This window comes from Falco cherrug, chromosome 8, assembly GCF_023634085.1.
Source record: "Falco cherrug isolate bFalChe1 chromosome 8, bFalChe1.pri, whole genome shotgun sequence".
NCBI lineage: Eukaryota > Metazoa > Chordata > Aves > Falconiformes > Falconidae > Falco > Falco cherrug.
This window is the reverse complement of record NC_073704.1, coordinates 36,186,907-36,210,357: the sequence shown is the minus strand read 5'-3', so window position 1 is coordinate 36,210,357 and position 23,451 is coordinate 36,186,907. Positions and strand designations below refer to the sequence as shown.

Below are 23,451 nucleotides of genomic sequence, written 5' to 3'. Positions count from 1 at the left end.
GAGCTGTCTGGAGATGGGTTTGTTGTCACTCCTATGTGGAACTGCTATTTTCTATGCCTATGCTTTGAGGCTGAAAAAATAGTGATCTAGGTATTTCATGTCTTAAAGAATAAATTTCCTCTGTGAGAGATGCTGTTTTTCAAAAACTTTTTTTAACTTCTAGTAACAGATAATAAGAAACTGATTGCTGCTTTTTCTTTTTAGATGGACTGAAGATGTGTATGCTCCTGTTGCATATGTAAAATAGAAAACTGAAAATAGCCAAGCCCAAAGCGAGGCTCTAGGGCAGGAGGTCAGAAACCCCCATCTTGATGAATGACTTGTAAGTGAATTGAAAACTGCCGTCAGTTGTGAGGGATTTTTAAGTCTCTATTTGTAAACTTGCTGGTAGATTTTTCTATAAGAAAATTTTACTCGAGTTTCTATTGCTTTCAGTTATTTGCTGTATGCTATGGGATTATTAAATACTCTATTAAGAATTAAAAATATCTGAATATTTGTCTTGTCAGCCTGATACCAGCACCTAAGAAACATTTTTAATAGCATGAAAGACATCAAAACTCAATGTTTTAAGTAGTGTGAAATAACTGTTTCTGAAGCAGGTCCAGAAAAGGAGGTGGTTTGTAAGACAGGCATCTCTTTCCTGGTAGTCTCCCTGAGCTTTGGAGAGAGATGCCTTAGTCTAATTAAGCATATATCGTTAAAGGGAATGGTTACATTTAAGGAATGAAAGGAATCATAAATACTTGTCACCACGACCCATCACTGGGTGCTAACTTACCAACTGTAACTGCAGTAACTTCTTTCTACTAATTCGTTTCGTAAACTGCATCTTGGCAAATGCTACATTTCATTAAAAATTGTCACTCGCCTGCAGCAACAGTTGCACGTTATTCTGTATTGTTCACTTAATTTCAAAAGGACAGGAAGATGTTTATACCGCATTATGTGTTTCCCCCTCTCCTCCCCTAAATCTTTGATAATAAATATTCTATACATGGGAGAAAGTATTTTTCGCCTTCTCTTTCCCCAGTTCTGAATGCTTCGTAGGCTATGAGGGGTGTTCTGTTTCTGAATTAATGCTGCTTTACTGAAAAATCATCAGTAGGTGGGGCTCTTGAAGTTTCTATTCCAACTTGTTATTCAAACATGGGGGGGGGGGGCGAGGAGGAGAGCACATCTCACTGTTCAGAACAGTAAGCACAGTCCTTCAGCAAGTTTTTCAAGGCCTCCTAAAAAACAGAGTCACCTGGGAGTCAAACGGGGTCAAAGTACACAAATTACAATCCCTGTATAAGCTATAAAATTGGCCTTTTGAGTAATGTTGAGTGTTGAGAGATGTCTACTGTAATTTACAGATAATACTGCTTGACAGAGCAATAAATTGCCCAGATGATTCCAGGTATGTGTTAGACAAAAAGCTGGTTGTTAAAAGTAATAAATTCAGAGCTTGAACTGACTTTTCAATATGGTTACGTAGAACTTTATGTTTAGTTGATTTAATCATGTTCTGTATTCAGGCAGCAGATGTTTTTAGCTCTTTGGTTTTGCTGTATTTGAATGTAGGAAAATTACCTCCTCCCTGCAGCAGTTCAGGTAGGTGATCTGTATGTGTCCACCCTGCTGAGAGAGCACGTGTTTTCAAGGCTGAAGGAGGGAGCGTTTTGGCAATTATTCATATTATGAATACGATATTCAAATTTCTTGATGTTATTTGGCATAAGAACACGTGCTGCTGCCTGAATTCACATAATAGCCATTTTTCTAAGTGGGTAAGATGCCACATGTCACATTTCCTTTGTGCACCCAAGGATTCGAGCACAAAATTAGTGCCTCTTGCTGTCCTGCGTACCCTGAGCCATGGTGGCATCCAGTCTCAGCAGCACAAATAACTGCTGTTGTTACTTTCTGCATCCAGAGCTGTGCTGGGATGCCCCTTAAGCCAATAAAGGCCAAGAGGAGATGAAAAGCATTGTCTTACTTACTTTGTCCTCCTCTGAAATGGAGGCAGCATCAGTAAATGTCAGTTGATGTTCAAGCATAAAAGGGAACCTGAGTGTCTCAGAAAATGTTTCCACGTGACCTTTGTCCAACTAATTGTTTGACAGTGTTTTTTTGTATTCATTTGTCTGTTCATCTATTGATAGAAAGTCCCGAGTCATTATCATTCCAGTGCCAGCTAGTGCTGGGAACGTTTATCTGTTCAACAGATAATTTCAGTTAAATATTACTTCTACTGTAATATAAGTAGTGTGGAATAACAGTTTCTGAAGCAGCTCCAGCAATGGAGCCAGTTTGTAAGACAGTCATCTTCTTTCTGTTAGTTTCTCCCAGTCTTGGGATAGAGGGGGAATTTGCTCAGAATTTTATCACCATTGCTGGACCTCTACCCAGCGAGCTAGTGACTAGATTGTATCTGCAGGACCAAGTCCTCTCTGAGGAAGATCAGGGCCCTGCCGTGGCTGAAGCCCATGATTACCTGTGCCAACAAGATCTTGTGGCTTCTGAACTGCCCCAGTACTTCTCCCACCTTCGTGAGATTGGAGTGACACATTACAAGATCTTCCTGCCGTGGGCACGCGTTCTTCCAGAAGGGAATGCCAGGAAGCCGGCTGAAGCTCAAGTGCGGTGCTACCAGGAGCTGCTCAAGACCCTGATTGCTGCAGGCCTCAGGCCAGTGGCAGTTCTGCATCACCAGCGTGTCCCTGGCACCGTGGCTGTGCAGGCTGTGGGTGGGAAAGCCAACGCTGTTGCTGACCTTTTTGTGGAATACGCAGAGTTCAGCTTCCGTGTTTTTGGAGACCTGGTCAATGTGTGGCTCAGCTTCAGTGACCTACCGGAGGTCCTTAAAAGCCTGCCTTATGATGACCCCCAGGACCAAGCCCAGGCCCTGGCTGCCGCTCATGAAAGAGCTTACACTGTCTACCATGAGAAATACGCACCAGTGGGTAAGGAGAATGGGAAGAGGGATTTTTTTAACGTGACTTTTTCACAACTATTTTGTGATGGGGTTAAATGGCAGCTGCTTCATGCAATCTCTGTGAATATGCTATCGATGCTCTCAGAATTACCTAGGAATCCTCGAGTAACAAGTTCCTTCAAATCCATTATTTCGATAATTACCCATAAATTATAAAATAATTGAATTTTACTTGAAATGATAACCAAAATAGTTGGGGATAATATATATGTGTATGTGTGTATAGTTATGTTTAATCTTTTAAGCATCAGGGAAGTATTAAATAGCTTCCAGTTAATTTGAGCAGCAGAAACTAGTACTTGAAAACCAAACGTTATAATACTTTTATATGCTTTTTCTCTAAGGGCTGTTGTCCATGTGCTCTTAATTTAAAGATCAGCAGATGCCCCTGATGAGCTATGGTTTCATACTATTCATATATCAAACCTTAAATGTGTGGTATAATGAAAGTGGGACTGAGACTTATGAATAATCTTTTGATTCCAGTTCAGTCACCTAATTTTTAAAGCCTTATTACTTATTTCAGTGTCATTGAAAAACCAGGATTGCGTTTGCTACCATTTCAGCTAAGAGAGGAAGATCACGCCATCAGTCAGTGGCTGTGCTATAATCCCTTATGTATGATAGGTGCAGGCTTTTTCATTAAGTCATGATGTGTTCCCAAGATCTAGCTTGAAGAATCAGGTCAGATTCAGCTACCAGCCTTCCACTGAAAAGGTGGACAGCTTTGCAAATGTGTTGACAAAATCCACTTAAACAAAACTGATCATGGTTTAAAATGACACCTCATTTAATCAAAGAGAAATGTGTTTATTTAACTTTTAAAAGTTAATTTAAAAGGGTCAAAATACTGTTTAGTGTAAAATGAAAATTATCAACTACAAATTACTTTAAAACTACTCAAATGTAGCCTTATTCTGTTTTTTCTGTTTGTAATGACAAAGTCATAATAATCAAGCTATTTTGTAGTTAATAATGTATTTTTGTGTACTTCTTCCTGACCCACAGAGGAAAGACTTAAAAATTACTGAAACTTATCTCAAAACATGAAGAAGCAAGGCTCAGGAAATCTTCTGTGAGATAGTAATAGTATGAGGATGTCTGCAGTGTCCTTTATTTGGCTTTCGTCATTGCAGACACTGGGGTTTTAAAGTAATTAAATCTTACCTCTGCCTGTGTTAAACAGAACAAGAGAATTTCGCGTCTTCTGTGATGGGTATCTGGGGTTTTCTAAACAGCTGTCTTCCTTGGGCTTGAAGTTTTTCTGTCCCAGGCAGACAACCAGTAGAGCTGGCTGAGTCATTGGTTTTTTCCAGTTTTTTAAAAGAACTTATTTTTAAGTCTTGCATTTGTGAGGAATACTTTGCAGTACAGTTTACGCTATTTGGCGATAGCCCTTAGAAATTGCCCAGCTTCCCTCCCACATCACCTGTCCCCTCCCAAGTTCCCAGCATCTCAGCAGCATCCAGCACTGAATGCATTTTAAAAATAACCAGTTTAGAATCACCACAAAGGCATGAAAATTGAAGATATTGCTTATTATTATGCACGAACCCACTGAACAGCTGTATTCAGATCCACCTTCACCTTCCTGCAAGCAACAGTGCTAAGATGTTTATGAGCAGTCATGATAAGACAAGATTTATTGACAAAAACTTGTTGAAGTCTGTCGCCTTCAACTCTGTTGAATTTGTAGTGGGTATTCTGAAATCAGCTACCTAGGGCACTGTCTGATGTTCCACATCTTCAAAAATTTCCAACTGGTTTTAAAATGACTGCAGTGAACTGAAATTTTTTCTTTGTCCTTAACATACTACCAATAGACTACCTTTTTTTTTTTTTTTTTTTTTTTTTTTTTTCCCCCAAAGGTGGAAAGCTGTCCATTGCTTTAGGAATGGATCATGTCTTGGATAGCACTTTATCAGAATTGCTTTCAAATTCAATTCAGGTAACACCTTAACAGAAATTATTTCCAAAACTATATAAATTTGATTCAATTTAACTTGATTTTTATGTACAGGATCAAGTGAATTGTTGCACGTTAAATACAATTTTAGCAAGTTGACCAATTAAGTAAAATTTATCAAATTAGTCAATTGGTTAGTCTGATCACATGAAGCTCTCTGATTTTGAAAATGACTGCACCATCCTTTCTTGGCTAGTGAGCATTGATTAAGAAATACGGAGACATATTTACTCTCACAATTGGCAATTTTAGCAATATACATGCTTAAATGACAAGGTGTCTGCAAAAAGTGTACCCATTGTAACTTTCTTTGCAAGTCTACTTAATTGACCATCAAAGAAATGGATATTTAATTTTAAATAGCTGCTAATTAAAAAAAAAATCTGCTTATTATGTTAAAACACAGAGAGAGCCGTGCTAGAATTGATCTAGTTACCCAGGGATGGCACGACATAAGAACATAATCTCTACAAAGATGATGACATCCTTTCTATAAAGACCAAACTCAGTTAGTAGTTGTCTTCACATAGAGGATGTTGATGTAGGATACAGTGGACAAATGATAGTGCAGGTTTTTTTGCTTGTATTCACGATCCTTCAAAATTTAGTAATAGGTAGGCAGTGTTGTAGGCATGACATTTCAAGGATATAAGCAAGGTGTGGTTTGTAGGGAGAGGAAAGATGTTGTATTAGATAAGCTGACTAAACTAGGAGCAAACCTTGGACTGCAAAAGAAACTGGAAGCTTATCAGGTTGTTTCCAGCTTCATCAGCTGATTTAATGAGAGAATACAATCTACTCCCTTGAACTTGATGATATCTGGTGGGATAACGCTTGTTTGGAATGATTAAAGATTTCTGAAGTGGACTTTCCCCAAAGGATTATTGATAAGGCCTGCCTGAATGACATAGTTGCAAAGGTTTCTCTGTGTGGTTAATCGTAGACAGTCTTACTAATTAAAAAATCAAATGTAAATCATCAATATTAAATTAATAAAATACTCCTAGAATTTCATTTAGCTGTTTAAATTTTACTTTGTTTAGGAGGAGAGATACAAAATGCATCTTCCCATACAGTATCCAGTTTGTACTCATTATATTGCCCAGGGCTCCCATATAGCTGTATAGCTTCTTACTGCAGCAATGCACTTCCACAATTTTGTATGTTTTTAATGTACTGTTTGCAAAAAACACATTTTACTCCAGGGTGATTCTTTTCCTTTTCTTGTTTCCAGAATTCGGTAGATTTTCTGTCTCTCAGCCTTCAGTACTATTGCAGAAATGAAACGGATTTCTACAGGAAGTTGAATGAATTCCAGGTAACATTATGCACAGTGTTAAATTTTAGCAGCAGATAACAGACCAGAAATAGAAGGAGAATTTAATGTTTCTTGATGCTTGTCTAAACAGTTGTGGTTTGCTGCTAGAGCTCAGACAACAGCTACGCTAGGAAATAGCTGCATAGTGTGTTCACTTCTCTGTTGTAAGTCTGACTTAAGAACAGGTGCTCGAAAGTGCTGGAAAGGATCATCTTGGTCAGTGCTCGTTATTGATGCATTAATGACTAAAATTGCATAATTCTTTTGTCCAGGACTGAAAAACCTCCCCTCTCACATCCTAAGTGTTTTATAACCTGTTAGGCTAATACCTATATGCCAGAAGACAGTGTTTTATTCTAGCATGGGTTCTGCAATGGTGCTACCAAACTTTACAACTCCTTATCAGTCGAGGCAGTGCTAGAAATGTTAATGAGGATGAGTTTGTGAAAGGGTTAGGTCACGCAGCAGTGACAGTACCAGTGATGCTAGGGACAGGTACCTGATGCTAAACCTCTGGCAGTGAACTGCATTCTTAAAGTCCACAAGACAAGAGTCATCCAGCAACTGAGTAGCAGAATAAGGAGCTACCCGTGAGACTTGCTCTCTTTAGGGTCCCAGTGTGCTGCAGTTACTCTAAAAATCTGGAGTGGACCATTTGTGGCAACAGATTCTTCCCACGTAAGTGTGCAAAAAAGGGCATAGTTCCTTGTGCTTTTTCAATGACAGGTTGAACACTAAAAGTTTCTGAGGTTTTATGCTTTGATTTGCTGCGGGCTTTTTTTGGATCAGAGAAAAACAGAGGGTGGTATTTAATGCTTACTCTGTTGATCTATGAATTTAACTTTGAGGAAATGTATCACCCATTCTCAGTCTTCTAGATATTTCCTACTCTGTGTTAAAAGCAACAAATGTGAAGAGCATGGTTCTACTAGCTGGCTGATGCTTCTTTTCATACAAGTCTGACTTCTGGTTTTGCAGAATGTCTGGAAGGACGTAGAGATCTTGGTTTTTAGTCTGAAGTTCCTTGATTGTGGTTCCATGGAAGACAATCCCTTCATACCAGTAGCTGCCATTGTCACAGGTGAGTGACATGTTTCAAGAAGAGTTTTTTAGCTAAGCTCTGCATGGCAAATTATAGAGGAAATTCAAAATGTCCAGTCCAGACCACTGCTATTAGATGAAATAACTTCATGGTTTCTTTCATAGCCTTCTTGGAAAACTAAGAGTAGATGGTGAGTGTTGAGGGAGGGGAAGTAGGAAATCTTCCTCAAAGCTTTTCATAACTTTAATCAGCTTCAAGTTGCCCCAGGGGAGGTTTAGAATGGACATTAGGAAAAATTTCTTCACTGAAAGGGTTGTCAAGCACTGGAACAGGCTACCCAGGGAAGTGGTGGAGTTACCATCCCTGGAGGTATTTAAAAGACATGTAGATGTGGTGCTTAGGGACATGGTTTAGTGGTGAGCTTGGCAGTGTTAGGTTTACAGTTGAACTTGATGATCTTAAAGGTCTTTTGCAACCTAAATGATTCTATGATCATTTGTTAACATGAAATTGTAAATGTCTAATAAAACCCCATCATATTTGATCTGAGAAAAATAGCTATTAGTTATGAAAAACACCTTCTTTCTACAGGGTAATTGTGTGTACAAGTACTGTCATGCAGTCCATAGTATCTGTGACTGAGTCCATCACTTACCATTTCTGTGTTTTCAGCTATTAATAAAGAAGAGACACGTACAATTGGGTATGATGTTAACGAGTTCTTGGACTTCTCATCATCTCAAGTTTTAAGGTACAGGTTTTATCCTGTATATAATCAGATACTATAACAAAATGGTATTCTCTGGAAACCTATGTGCAGGCAGACACAAGGCAGTTTTAATGGTGAAGGCTGCTGTTAATTGCTGAAAGGACTGGAAAGGAATGCCTTTCTGCTGAGCCCTGTCTCTTGCTATTGCAGGCAATCCTCTATCCTACTATTACGGGTAATGTAATCCTCTTCTACGCTTCCTCATCCTTGGTTACCCAAATTGCACCTTGAAGCCAATGGTAACAAGTACATTTCCAAGCCTTCTGCCCTTTTCAAGAACAAAATAGTTTAAATTAATTAAATAAATAAATAAACAGAGACTTTGCTAGGGGAGAGGCCAATTGAGCTACAGAAATGTAGGAGATGTCATTGTGCAGGGAGATGCTAAGGATTACAGAAGTAGGATTAATTAGTTTTAGCTTATCCCATGGGAATTCATGAGAGCAGTTGTAGCACGTGAAATCGCTACACACTGCAAGGATTTTGTTTGCACCTTTGGTGTAGCTGTAATGAATTATGAGAATCTACCTGTAAAGAAATGCATTAGATATATAGCTCTGGAGCCACTCTGCGGTTAGCTCACTGCACTCCACCTGCATCTGCTAGCTGGGTGGCAGAAGGCTGATTTGATCAATTACAAAGAAACTATTCCCTAAATGGCTTATGTGAGCTGAACGGGAAGCAAATGATTCTTTTATCCTTCATGTTTGCAAGTTCTGTGGCACTGGCATCCACCTTTAACTTCTTTTTATTCTATTTCCAGCAAAACAAATACTCTACAAGAGAACCCAGATGCCATTCTTGCCCCTCGCTCGTCCTATCAGACAGTTTGGGAAATGTTTGCTCAACAGTCTGAATGGGAGAGAGATTCTCTTCTGCAAGATGTTTTCCCAGGTGGCTTCCTCTGGGGCATATCCACAGGTGCCTTCAACATCGAAGGAGCTTGGGCAGAGGATGGGAAAGGAGAGAGCATCTGGGACCACTTTGGACACGCAGGCCATGTCTACATGAACCAAACAGCAGACATGGCATGTGACAGCTACTATAAAACCAGCTATGACGTTTACCTGCTTAGGGGTCTTCATCCCCAATTGTACAAATTTTCTGTATCCTGGCCTAGAATTTTCCCTGCTGGCACCACCGAGACTGTCAACTCCAAGGGTGTTGATTATTACAACCAATTAATTAATCGGTTGCTAGAGTCTAACATTGAGCCCATGGTGACTCTGTTCCACTGGGACCTCCCACTAGCTCTTCAGGTTCTTGGTGGCTGGCAGAATGACAGTATTATAGATGCTTTTGTAAACTATGCCGACTTCTGCTTTTCCACTTTTGGGGATCGAGTCAAGCTCTGGATTACTTTCCATGAGCCTTGGGTTATCAGCTACGCTGGCTATGGCACCGGAGAGCATCCTCCAGGAATCGTTGACCCAGGAGTAGCATCTTACAAGGTAGGGACATGGGAATAACTAGGATCCTGCAGCTGCCGTCACTGTTGTTTTTCCTGTGATGGTTTCATACTTATGTTCAAGCCTAATGTGGCCTCTTGAGACAACTATAAGCTTGTTGGATTTATGATACCTGCCAAAAATGGGTTAGTTAATGGATGCTAGATGTTTTGATTTTATGTTTCTATTCTGAAAGCTGGTGTTGATGGATAGCCAGATTTTTCTGCTTATTCCAAAACCTACTGCAGTCTCTGGCTATGTTTATTTGTTTGGTCAAGGTTTCTTCTTTTGAATGGAGATGACATTCTCACGTGGCAATAATCTTAAGATTCCTTGTGCAAAACAGTGTGACGCATATTCCTGTGCTTTCTGCCCACAGGTGGCTCACACAATTCTCAAGGCTCATGCCAAAGTCTGGCACCTGTATAATGACAAATACCGTTCTCAGCAACTGGGAAAGGTGGGGCTGGTTCTGAACTCGGATTGGGCTGAACCCAAGACTCCAACCAACCCTGAGGACGTGAGGGCATCTGAGAGGTACCTGCAGTTCATGCTTGGCTGGTTTGCTCACCCTGTATTTGTTAATGGGGATTACCCAGATATCCTGAAGGCTCGGATCCAGGAAGTAAACCAGCAGTGCTCCACAACAGTTGCACAGCTGCCTCTGTTTACAGAGCAGGAGAAGTCCTGGGTGAAAGGGACTGCAGATTTTTTTGGTCTTTCCCATTACACTTCCTACCTGGTCAGTGCTATGACTAATGGGACCTGCACACCAGGCTACGAGAGCATCGGGAACTTCTCCTTGCATGTAGATCCTTCTTGGCCACAGACTGCCTCTTCTTGGATCCATGTGGTCCCTTGGGGATTAAGAAGGCTGCTGAAGTTTGTGTCCCAGGAATATACAGGGACAAAGATCCCAATTTACATAGCAGGAAATGGTATGCCAACGGAAGATGGAGGGGATCTTATTAATGACACTGTGCGAGTGGATTATTTCCACCGGTACATCAATGAAGCTCTAAAAGGTATGGAGAATTTTTTTTTTTTTTTAAATAATGTCAAATAGTTATTCTGTTCCTTCCATGGTGGGTAACTTCAAAACATTGCTACTTGTGTAGTGATACGAGGTCAGCTGCCTATTGTGTATCTAGTGTGACCACATATGTGCTTCACATATATGGATTAATGTAGCCTGGACCCTAAACATCAGTCCCTGTGTGACAACAGTGTTCATATACTTCAGTTCTGCTGAAGATGATTTCCCTGTAGATAGGCTCTTGCCTGGTGACATCTCGTAGATCAGGACTGAACTGTCTTTACTGATTAAGCAGATCTAACTGAGAGCATCCTGTATCATTTCAGGTTAGAATTTTTGGGGAGATATTTATATATCAATCGTTTTGAGCAAGGTTCAAGGTGTGCTTGTATCTTGGCAAACTGTATCAATTGGTGTCGAAATAATCTTAGTAAACTGGACTTCTGGGCAGGTGTAGAGATTTGAGATTTCAAATAGAAATTTCACTGATACTGTCTTGAGATACGCAAATCCATGCTGTCAGGAAAACTTTATTAAATACGCTGTATTAAAAAGGTTGGTGATCAGTGTACAGCATTTGATCTTCTTGACCTAGTTCTCAACATACTGATAGAAGTCTTAAGAAGAGCTATGGAAAACACAGTTTAGCATTGCTGGTGTGCCTCAGCAGAAGTAAAGAAGATGGACTGCATATGGAAAGTGAACTTTTCTGGAATGAGAGAGAGATAGTGCTTTTTTGTAGGCAGTGTGAGGAAGGATGCTGGACTTGCCTCTGCTGTTCTGCTAAAAGAAACTCTCCTGTGCTCAGGGAAGATAGGCAAGCACTAAATAGGCTTGTTTCAGTTTAACTGTAGTATGACATTTAAAAGTGCACCATATACCTGAGTTGATGAAATGTGCTTGAAAACAAGAACACAGGGAAAGGGATACCAGTGGCGTAAGTGTCCTGTACACTAATACCTCTTTTCTCGTGCATTTTTATCACTAAGCATTAGACCAGCTCCTGTTGTGGAGTTGACTGCTTTTCTTACCAGATACTCTAATTGTTTGGGGGGTTTTTGCCTAAAAGACCATTTGTATATGTTTGACTTATCATGCTTGTACCCTCAGTTGTGGAGCTTGTGTTGTGTTGTGCTGTGCTGTGTTCAGAAGTTGTTCCAATGAATGAGTGTCTTGTACTGTTTCTGTGACAGCGGTGAAACTAGACACAGTTGATGTTCGGTCATACGTGGCTCGATCCCTGGTTGATGGCTTTGAAGGCCCGGCAGGGTACAGCCTAAAATTTGGGCTGCATCATGTGGATTTTGGAGATGGCAATAGACCAAGGACTCCCAGGGCATCTGCTTATTTCTATTCCAGCGTTATTGAAAAAAATGGTTTCCCACCTGAAGTCTTGGACAGATTTTCTACCCCAGTGGTGTTTGACCTACCTGTGCCATCAAAGCTTCCCAGTTTACCAGCATCAGAAGTTCCCTCCAAGGCAAAAGTCGTCTGGCAGAAGTTTTCATCCCAAACAGATTTTGAAAGGGACATGTACTTCTATGCGACATTCCCAGAGGACTTTACATGGGGTGTGTCGTCTTCTGCCTACCAGGTAGAGGGAGGTTGGAATGCTGATGGCAAAGGACCCAGCATTTGGGATAACTTCACCCATGTCCCAGGGAATATAAAGAATAATGATAATGGAGATGTAGCTTGTGATAGCTACAACAAGGTGGAGGAGGATATTTACCTGCTGAGAGCCTTAGGGGTAAAGAACTATGGTTTCTCTCTGTCCTGGTCTCGAATTTTCCCCAGTGGAAGGAACAACTCAATAAACAGCCATGGAGTTGACTACTATAACCGCCTCATTGATGGACTGGTTGCAAACAACATCACTCCTATCGTCACTCTCTACCACTGGGACCTGCCACAAGCTCTCCAGGACATTGGTGGCTGGGAGAGCAGCGTGCTGATCGACCTGTTTGATAGTTTTGCGGATTTCTGTTTCCAGACCTTTGGTGACAGGGTGAAGTTCTGGATTACGTTCAATGAACCCCAAGTCATTGCCTGGGCAGGCTATGGCACTGGGACATTTCCACCCAACGTCAATGACCCTGGCAGTGCTCCCTACAGGGTTGCCCACATCTTACTGAAAGCTCATGCCAGGGTCTACCACACGTACGATGACAAGTACAGAGCGAGTCAAGGAGGGGTCATTGCCCTGTGTCCCAACATTGACTGGGTTGAGCCAAAGACACCAAGCGACCCCAGGCACGTAGAAGCTGCAGACAGGTACCTGCAGTTTTTGGTGGGGTGGTTTACACACCCGATTTTCAAAAACGGGGACTACCCTGAGGTCATGAAGTGGAAAGTTGGGAACAGGAGTGAGCTCCAGGACCTGCCATCGTCTCGCCTACCAGTTTTCACAGCGGAGGAGCGTGAATACATCAGGGGCACGGCAGATGTTTTCTGCTTCAACACCTACACCTCCAAAATTGTAACCCATGCAACGACCCGGTTGAAGCCCTTCTCTTACGAGTATGACCAGGAAGTTTCAGCAAAGACTGACAGCTCCTGGCCTCCCTCAGCTATTACTGACCATCGGGCTGTGGCCTGGGGCATGAGGAGGCTACTGAACTGGATCAAAGAAGAATATGGAAATCCCCCAATATACATCATTAAGAACGGGGTGGGGATAAAGACCAAATCGGATGTTGATGACAATACCAGGATTTTTTACTACAAAACATACATTGATGAAGCTTTAAAAGGTACTAGTGTTTGCTGTTACTCTGGTGGTGGTGTGTGTTTCCTCTCCTAGATTTCTGGTTACTTTATTCCTCCGAAGAGTAGTTTCTACAAGTGATTGATATCAGTCTTTAAATATTCTGAACACAATATAAATATAGTGTCTCTTTTTATGATCTCCTTTGCATGGCCGTTTGTACTTTGTATCCTCCAACTATGCAGAGTCGTCTTATATGATCTTAGTTGACCAGTGCCAGCTTTATGAAGCTAGAAGCCTGTATATGCTTGCGTGTAAATTCCTTGCAGTTCATTTAATATGTGATTATACCACTGATGCTCTTCCATTTGTTTCTGGTCTTTCAGCTTACAAATTGGATGGTGTTAATCTGAAAGGATACAATGCTTGGTCTTTTATGGATAGCTTTGAATGGTTGAATGGTTATGAGCCAAGATTTGGATTGCACCGGGTTGATTTTGACAATCCCAACAGGCCCAGAACCCCAAAGCGCTCTGCTGTGTACTATGCAGAAATCATCCGCAATAATGGTATCCCATTGCCAAAAGAAGATGAATTTTTATATGGAGAGTTTCCAGAGAACTTTCGGTGGAGTGTAGCGACTGCAGCATATCAGGTTAGGAAACTGAGATGGACTCTTAAAGTTTCTGCAGACAGTTAATTCATTTTGGATGAGACAACTACAGCTTTTCTAACATTAGGTTTTACGGTAATTGAGGGTTAGTGTAGCAACTGCTGTAAAAGGGAGGAGCTTGGAGATATTTAAGGTCATGGTTATACCACAGGAATTGAGACACAGCAGCATGGACTTCACAAGGTCCAGCCAACGTGGGGTACTGAAACGGTGCCTGTTCTGTGACATTGTACTTGTCTCGAGGCCCAGAAGGTCTTACTAGTTGGGTACAGCAAAACTATTGCTATTTCTAGTCTTAAGCTGGTAAGTCAAAATATTGTGTGGTGCGAAAAAGACTTAACAGGCTGAACCAAGACCTAAATTTGGGGTTTACTAACAGTCTCCCCCACCCCATCTTCAACTGCAGATTGAGGGAGGATGGAGAGCCGATGGGAAAGGACTTAGCATTTGGGACCGATATGCTCACACCCCCTTGAAAATCGGCAATGATGACACTGGAGATGTAGCTTGTGACAGCTACCACAAGATTGAGGAGGATGTGGAAATGCTGAAAAGCCTCAAGGTGTCTCACTATCGCTTTTCAATCTCCTGGTCCCGTGTTCTCCCAGATGGAACCACCAGATACATCAATGAAATGGGACTGAACTACTATGAAAGGCTTATTGATGCTCTTCTGGCAGCTAACATTATGCCTCAGGTAACTAGAAATGGTAACTTTCAGGTGACTAACAAATAGCAGAACCCAAGCCTGATGTTCAAAGCACATGTATGTGTTCCCATCCATGCCCTCTTCCACAAAGAAATTGTTATTCATTGTGTTCTGCAAGGAAACATGTTTTTTACATAAGCAAATGAACTGGGAATGTAGTGATAGCCTAGCAGTTACTACCCAGAAGGATCACTGTAACCTTACCGTTTGCTGTTTCCAATTACATTCTTATCCCTCATGTACTTGGAATTGGATTCTACAAAGACCTATGCAGTGATCTTTCCAGGTACTGAGGCGAGGCTGACCAGCCTGTAGTTCCCAGGATCCTCCTTCTTGCCTTTCTTGGAGATGGGTGTAACATTATTCTTTTCCCAGAAGTCAGGAAGCTCCAGTGATCAGCATGGTTTGTCACATGTAACGGACGGTGACCTCGCCACTGCATCAGCAGCTCTTTCAACACTGTTGAGTGAATCTGACCTGTCCCCACAGACTTGGACACATGTAGCTTTTTTCTGCTTCTACCTGTTGCTTCCCCACAGCTGGCTGTCCCTGTCCCTGCCCCCACCCTCCCCACCCCCCCACCCATGCTGGTACGTGTGGGGAGTGCACGTGGCTGCACCAAATGCTGCATAGATGTGTATGCACACCACACAAGGGGCAATCCAGGAGTATCCACACAAGCATCAGATCATGCCTGAGCAAACCTGTGCCTTCATGGCAGTGCTGCAGGCTGGCCCAACAGATGGAGCAGCCCAAACAGATGTTCTGTTGGACTGTATTTCATCTGAGAGTCAGTGCAGGTGCAGCAGTTCTTCACTGATGAGTTCTTGCTACCACAAAGCTGTGGTGGTTTGTGGTAAAAGCTTCATCTTCGATCAGGCAGTCCCTGGAGTTTGAGTCATTTTCCCATGTCCTAATGAAACCAAAACACTGGCAAAAAGGTATTTTATGTGAGTGCACGAGTGATCACTACAGACTCAAACACCATTAGGAACAGGAAGCTGCAGATCAAAGCAGAGTTTATTTACATTCATAAATGAGGCTGGGTTACTGTCCTTATTTCTGAAAGTAAGAGTGACTGATACAGTCCTTTCTGCCTTTCCCCACAGGTAACTCTCTATCATTGGGACCTCCCACAGGCACTGCAGAATGTCGGTGGGTGGGAGAATGATACTATAGTTCAGAGGTTTAAGGAATATGCTGAGCTCCTTTTCCAGAGGCTGGGAGATAAAGTGAAATTTTGGATAACCCTCAATGAACCCTACAACACTGCATATTTGGGCTATGGCGTTGGCACAGCCGCTCCAGGTAAGACTGCTGGGTGTAACCTCAGAGCCTTCACAGCACCGAAGGCACAGCTCTGTTTTATGCTGCAGCGGAGTAGATGCTAGGGGCTTGTAAAGCAAGGAAGATGGTGTGGTGGGGATAAATGGGGTTTGGGCTGCTGTGGTGTGGTGAACAGGTCCTTCTTGCACTTTGCCTGTCACGTCCAGGACCTGTCCTCCTCCCGCTCCTCTAATCCTCTCCTGTTCTGCAACCTGCAGGTTACACTTGTTGCCTGGAGCAGACCCCATTTCTAGAGCAGCTCCAGGGGCTGTGGGGAAGGGTTAAGGCTGGACGAGGGCCAAGCTCAGGCAAGGGAAGGGGGGGGGATGAGAGCTGGCTGGAACACACAGCTTTCCGTACTGGCAGCAGCTTGTTGCCAGGGCTGGCAGCCCCTGTCCTGCCGCAGAGGGAGGAGGGGGCAATGCAGGGTCCTGCACAGCCTGCCCACTGCAGCTGTGCCTTCAGCTGTCCCTGCCTAGGCAGCGATTTCAGGCCAGGGCTGGGCCTGAGGGCACCAGGTGCTGCACATTTATTCATTTGCTAGCAGGCAGTGCTGGGTGTCCTGGGTGTTAACTTGGGAAGCAGCCGGTGAGAGAGCTGGGAGCTGCTGCTCCCACTGCCTGTGCTGTTACTGTCTCTGCAGGCGTCTCCATTCGGCCAGGGCGAGCCCCCTACGTGGTGGGGCACAACTTAATAAAGGCCCATGCGGAAGCCTGGCACCTCTACAATGAGACCTACCGGGCAAAACAAGGAGGATTAATCTCGATCACCATCAACTCTGACTGGGCAGAACCAAGGAACTCCCACAAACAGGAGGATGTTGATGCTGTCAGACAATTCTTGCAGGTACAAAGACACTACTCACAGCTCTCCTTGCTGCTTCTGGGTTTGTTCATGGTGGCACTGCCTTTCTGGGTGCTGGAGATGCCCTGAACCCTGGTCAGCATCTCGCTGACAGAAAAGGATGAGCCAGAGGCATCGCTGCAAGGAATGTGTCACCCTCTTCTGGTGGCTGATCAAGTATGCAACAGAAATGAGGCAGAATATGGTTTTAGTGACAAAAGCTTATTGAATTTGCTGCCATTATATGGGCATCCCCGGGTATCGCCATGTGCCTGTTCGTTATAATGCAGATAGAACCTATAAAGCAGGGCGTGAAGGAGTAATGGTTGTATCTCTTGGTTTGATACAGAATTTATCCTTCTCCCTTATCTCCTGGCTTAGTTTTTTCTAGGTTGGTTTGCTCATCCCATTTTCAAAAATGGTGACTATAATGAAGTGATGAAAAAGAGGATTCGGGAACGCAGTCTGGCTCAGGGTCTGAACCAGTCCCGGTAAGAGCCCAGGCACGTGCCTGCTTTGTTTGTTTTGGTTTTTTTAATTGCTGTGCTGAAAACTGCTTTTCTAATAAAGTGCAAAATTTCAATTATTATTTTGCGGTTACTGTAAAAATCTTACTGTATCCTTACAGGAAAACTCTAGCATACATTTTGCCTGCTACCTGTCTTCTCTTGCAAACTAAATTTACTAATATAACATGTCATTGGGGTAGTAAGTTGGCAGCTCAGAGGAATATAGTAAATGCTCTACATTAGACACCTGACAACCATGACAAATGTGTTTTAACTTTTCTTGAAACTATATACTGAACTTGAGCACTGAGAACTCGTTGGTCCCTCTGAATCACATTTCTTATTTTCTATTCCCATTAATTGGGAATGGATTAATCCATTAAAATTGTGGTAGCAGCGCTCCATCGTGAATGTTTGCCCTCTTCTCTCCCTTTCCAGGCACATGTAAGGAAAGCACTTTTTTCCATCTTCATTCCATCTTCATTTAATAGCAATTTAATGGGGTAGATTAGATTTGGGGCTATTCCTGATTGTTCCTTTCTGAAAATGTGAAAGACCAGTTGTTTTGAAATGAGGGGGACAGTGGAAGAGTCAGCCCATGCTTTGCAGCAAAGGCAGGTCTTCTCGAGATTTGAATTATGCTTTCATATGTGCCTAAAACACTTGCGTTCTTAGGCACTTTTTGGGTTCGTTATTTCTTCTCTGGCAGTTGCTGCCATTAATAAAAGTGTTGCTTTATGAGGTAACATGCCCAAGCATCTCATTCTGTTCTGTCCTTAGTCTAAGACCACAGACTCCCCGGCATCACCGAATTGCCAGGAGCACTGGCTGCATTTTCAGCAGGGGTTGCCAAGGGCACCTGACTCCCAGAATTTTCTCCTTCTTCTGGCTAAAAGAGAGCCGAGACCTCGCTCCTTGTTCCAGGGTACCCTGGATGTCCCTGACTCCATTTCTTACTCCGTGTGGGGCTGCAGATCCCCAAGGGGGATGCTCTTTTCTGAGGAGGCCTGCCTTTTGAAGGGAACTGAGCACTCTGGTGTTAAATGGTAGAATCCACACACACAGCCAAGTTCCCAGTTTCTCCTGGGTTTTCCCGTGTTACTCCAGAAGGATCATGGCACCTCCCCTTATGCTTGTGGTGCTGGTACCAGGGTTACCAGTATCACACATGGAGGGTGTCCAAAGTTCAGTTTTTCTTGTTTCCTCTGTAGAAGCCAGAGTTCCTGAGATGGCACTGTATTGGCCTCTGCCGTGACCTACCAAGCACTACGCTGCCACCCAGAGAAGAGCTCCTCTTGCAGCAGTTACCCGCTCCCCTGCTGCTGTGAAGCACATGCTAGCGCCGTGGCTGGCTGCCACCCTCAGGGCGTGCAGGCAGGAGTGGTGTTTGGGGGGGTGCTCATGACAGCTCCCCTGAGCGGGGACAGGACCCCCTGGCTGACACCGGCTGCTGGGAGCCACCGTTTCATGCTTCTCTCGGCGGGGCTAGTCATGCTCTTGCAGGGTGGTGGGCTGCGACAGGCCACTTGTGAATACTGCAGCTTGGGGTCTCCGCAGCGGTCTGGGGAGCACATGACAACGAAAATGAATTATCACCGATTCCTTCCAGTGCATTCCTGACTGGTCAAATGCTGTTTCTTGTCTTACAAAGCAGGACGACGGTCACACTTCTTGGTTTGACCATGAGCAGGACCTCTAGCCATCAGGTGTCTCTTTTCTGGTCAGTGAAAGGTCTGTTCCTCTCTTGGGGAACGTCAGAGCAGGCAGCATGAATTGCATTGTCTAGCAAAAGCTTAGTTTATACAACAGGATGGGGGAGGGCTAGAAGCAAAAGAAGGGGAAATCCTTGGAAGACTTAATTTGGGGCGGGTTCATGCTTTTCTCTATTGTCTATTGCAGACTTCCAGAATTTACTGAAAGTGAAAAGCAAAGAATTAAAGGCACATATGACTACTTTGGCCTAAATCATTATACTACAATTTTAACATACAAAATAAACTATCCTGCTGGTGTTCAGTCATATGACTCTGACAGGTAAGGATGAATGTAAATTATTGGTAAAGGAAAATACACACACCTGGAGCCTGGGCCAACTGTGCTATGTAAACTGATGGCAAAGAGAGCTGTGAGAAGGTATTTTAAGCTGTTACAACCAATTCTAGGGGAAATATCCCCAGGCAGTACCTGTGGTGCTGTTACTTTCTTAAAAGTCCAGTGACGGCCCTTTTTTTTTTTCAGACCTGATGATAAATGTGATTGTTAAAAACAGAACAAAGAAAATTAGAGGATCTGCTAAAGGAAGGAGTTTGCACTTATGAGGCTACCAGTCATTTGGGATCAGCTGTAAACAGTATTTATTGTATTTCTTGCCCCCAGTCTGCAGTTCAGTTATCTTGGTTTACAGGTGCTACTCCATTTGCTGTTGTTAGTTCCCTCACCACATTCGCTAAATGTAAGTTCAAACTGAAATAGCTAAGTCACTTCATGGTTAAGTATACATCAGTTAAGACTTTTATTTAGATACAGATTTCTTTCCCCAGCTTCAGAAGGTAGATAATAGGAGCTTACTATTTTTCCTGATAAGAATTAAAATAATGGTGGGACTACACATGGGGTGAACACTGGCTGTTTTCTGAAACGTTTCCACAGAGAATATGTGGAATTATGATACCTTCCCTTTGCTGCTGCATCCGAGCCCCTATGGTTTAGCCCCATGGAAGGACACCGGGCTCGGTTTTGCATTCCTGTACATAGGTGTAAATGGCAGTTTTGTGTGTGCAGGCCCTGTGTTATACACTGAACAGTAAAAATAGTATCGAAGCACAAAGATTTGGAGCTAACATCACATCCTTGGCCATAGTTGATTTTAAGCTGAATGTGATTATAAAGCGAAGTATGAGCATTGTTTTCTAGAGGCTTGTGAGCACCAGCACCCTCAGGCCACTGTGCGTTCACCGGTTTGCCGCACCATAGCGCAACACCAGAGGTGCTGGCTCAGTTTTGTACAGAGCTCAGCGCGGTATTTCTCAGCCCTGCAGCAATGAGGTGCCAGGCACAGCAGCAGGCATGTGGGACTGGTCCCTTGATCCATGGGACTGATCCCTTGATCCGTGTGTCCTTTCTGCAGGGGTGTAGCTACTGTAACTGACCGCAGCTGGCTGGGTTCTGGTTCTGTCTGGCTAAAGGTGACACCCTTTGGTTTCCGAAAAATCCTGAGATGGATAAAAGAAGAGTACAACAACCCTCCCATTTACGTCACTGAAAATGGGATCTCAGAAAGGGGAGCCTTCCGCTTCAATGACACTTGGCGAACACATTACCTCCGGAGCTACATTAACGAAGCACTGAAAGGTAAGAATGACTTTTTAAATCTGCTCAGCCAGATCTCTAGAGAGCAGCAGTTGTCTGCTCTCTATACACAAGTCTGATGTGTATAAAGCAAGCTGTGAATCAGAGCCAAAAGACCACTGCCGTCACACTTGCAAGCTACACACTCACGGGGGCTTATTCTGTAGCCACTTCGGAGAGGCTCTGGGTTCAGCAGGGACTGCCCACAGGTAGCCACAGCTGCAGGGAAAGGGGATCGAAAGGAAGAACCAACCCTGGGTTCAGCGGGTAACTGCAGCTCCCACGTACAGCAGCATCTGGCGAGAGAAGGTGCTACTGCTTACTGAGGAACTACTCCGACAGCTACTTTGACTATTGCTGTGTCTAAAAAATGCGTCTTTGTTTTTTTTCTGGTTTGGTTTTCTTTTTAAAAAAAACCCAAACTGGTTTCAGTTACAGCAGTGGTGAAGCAACATGGGGGAGGGGCTTTTTCAGTTGGCTTTTTTGCCAGCCAGATGTTCAGAAAGCGCTGGTTTACTGCCTTTTAGCAGCCAGGCCCCACAAGCACTTGTTTCAGCACTTTGATGGCAAAACCAACACGGCTAAAGTGGCAATAACCTCACTGCACTTGTCACCCTGGTGGGGTGGAACGTCCTGGAGCATCCTTGGGCCACCGCTGGCCTGGTGGTGCCACCCCCGGTCACCCATCTGCACAGCTAACCTGTTCTCTCTGGTCCTCTTAACAGCTGTGGTGCTCGACGGTGTCGACTTAAGAGGCTACACTGTATGGACGCTGATGGACAACTTTGAGTGGGCAGTGGGCTTTGATGAGAAGTTTGGGTTCTATCATGTGAATTTCACAGACCCCAACCTGCTGCGCCGCCCCAAGGCTTCTGCCAGGTTTTACTCGCAGATCGTAAACTGCAACGGGTTTCCAGACCCAGCAACAGGCCCGCATCCCTGTCTGGAAGTGGAGCCTGAAGGTAAGCAGCGCAGCACAAATCGTGCCTCTGTGTGTGTGCGTGCACGTCTGATTCTAATCCTGAAAGATTTCCTTAATCTACGGTCTTTAAAGACAGATCACCCTGTTCTGCACTATTCTTTTTAAGGGCTCCAGTAGTGCACTGACCAATCATCAGTCTTTGTTATGACTGAAGATATTCCTGTGGAATTGTATCACTTCTGCATGCAAAACCAGAACAATGACTAAATTCTGTGATAGCACCAGCTCCATGCCTGTCTCCAAAATGCTGCAAAAACGTTATTCCGTTCTGCTTTTTACTGATTAACAGAACTGCCTAAGCTATTTTCCAAGCCACACACATTCGGTATTCTCCCACCACTTTTTCTAAACAATTCTGAATATATGAATCCATGTTGTGGGCGAATCTTTTGTCATTTACGTTTTCTGAACTAGAGGAGTACACTGAGCAGCAGCCCGGGTTAGCGGGGGTTTTGGGGACGACCATGGCTGCCAGAGAGCACTGGCCTCTCCTGGAGTCCCAAGAATGGCACCGTCAGCCTTCGTTGTGCCTTTACCCAGAGCCTGAATTGTGCCAGTCACCGATCCCCCACCTGCGGCTGCTGCGCTGAAAGCCTTGCAGAGGTTGGGAGCGGCGATGCACGTCTGTGCATGAAAGCATTCACCCCGGGCTGCCTACTAATACCTTCTCATTGTTTTCTCCCCCCCACAGTGGCACCCACAGACATCACACCAGGACCAGCTGCCAGCGTGCGCTTTTTGGGATTAGATTTAACATCACAAAATGCAGAAATAGCACTGTACGTGCTTTTTGCTCTGTCAGGAGTAGGAGCATTGGGCTTAGCTCTTTTTGCATACCTGTATGCAAAATCATCCAGACAATCCCCTAAACAACCACACATGAAACTTAGTAAACTGTAAAGTTTCTACTTGGTGAAGTGTTTGTTTTTCTTTAAGAAGTTTATAGTACCAGGGAAGGAAACCCAGTGCTTGTACTACTGGCAGCTTTATGCCTTGCCTTAGTGATGGCTCCTCATCATTTTGTTGTTCACTTACTAACTTTAAAAGAGAAAGGAAGAGGGTTGTGGTTTTTTATAGTAAATGTCTCTCTTTTCCCCAGGCATTGATGATTTGATTTCTTAAGGGCAAAAGTAAAACAAACAGCTTATTCCCACCTGCATACAGATTCTGAACTTCACCTTGTATCTGTTCTTGCTTCGTCATCTCCCCTTGGGTAACGCAGGTCTCTTCAAGGGATCTGAGCGCAGCCCCTAGAAGCTCTACCACTTCTTAGTGGTTTTAAGACAAGTTAGTGTCTATACTGGTAAGAATTAGTCTAGCAGAAATGTAGAACAAAAATGTTCTATTGTACAGATTAGGTTCTTCTCCCCATTTAATACACAGTATTTTTGTGAATTGTGTATCACAAATTATTAAAAAAATAAAATGGAAGTGGTCCTAGCGTTATGCCTTCACATTTGAAGAGAATGTGATACTTTAATTAATTAATTAATCTCCTTTAAATAGGAATCCAAAGCCACACAGAACACTTCTAGGTCTCTAATGAGCAAGGAGGGAAGACTGCACCCCTTCCTCAAAACCAAATGCTCCCAGGTGCCTGTACTGAAGCCCTCTAACATTTCCATTTTCCATTTTACATGAGAAGGACCCATCTTTTTTCTTCCAGCACCCAAAACACTATTTCTGATGTGTCTTAACTAGATTTTAATACAAGCAACTCACAAGTAAGGCAACTTAAACTGGAACAAAGTTTGCCTGCTCTAATTTAAATTACAGTGTATGGTCCAAACTGCTT

At 43.4% G+C, this 23,451-nt stretch overlaps 1 protein-coding gene across 1 annotated transcript; it reads left to right on the top strand.

Annotated features, from left to right (window-relative positions):
- The first annotated feature begins 958 nt into the window (after positions 1–958).
- On the top strand, positions 959–23,087 carry LCT (lactase). Its single transcript, XM_014285527.3, has 17 exons — positions 959–2,948; positions 4,849–4,928; positions 6,181–6,264; positions 7,243–7,345; positions 7,979–8,057; positions 8,839–9,526; positions 9,903–10,548; positions 11,753–13,312; positions 13,653–13,921; positions 14,346–14,636; positions 15,758–15,956; positions 16,618–16,820; positions 17,199–17,308; positions 19,226–19,360; positions 20,454–20,677; positions 21,400–21,636; positions 22,348–23,087. The coding sequence occupies exons 1-17, from the start codon at positions 2,285–2,287 to the stop codon at positions 22,554–22,556; spliced, it is 5,781 nt and encodes a 1,926-aa protein (XP_014141002.2). The 5' UTR covers positions 959–2,284; the 3' UTR covers positions 22,557–23,087.
- The last annotated feature ends 364 nt before the right edge of the window (positions 23,088–23,451 follow it).

What these genes read in the sequence shown, in the direction of transcription:
- LCT (XM_014285527.3), top strand. Translation starts at nt 2,285, where the DNA reads ATGGAGCCAGTTTGTAAGACAGTCATCTTCTTTCTGTTAGTTTCTCCC. An exon ending in CAGGGTCTGAACCAGTCCCG is followed by an intron (nt 17,309 to 19,225) that starts GTAAGAGCCCAG and finishes TGTCTATTGCAG; the next exon opens with ACTTCCAGAATTTACTGAAA. An exon ending in CAGTCATATGACTCTGACAG is followed by an intron (nt 19,361 to 20,453) that starts GTAAGGATGAAT and finishes TCCTTTCTGCAG; the next exon opens with GGGTGTAGCTACTGTAACTG.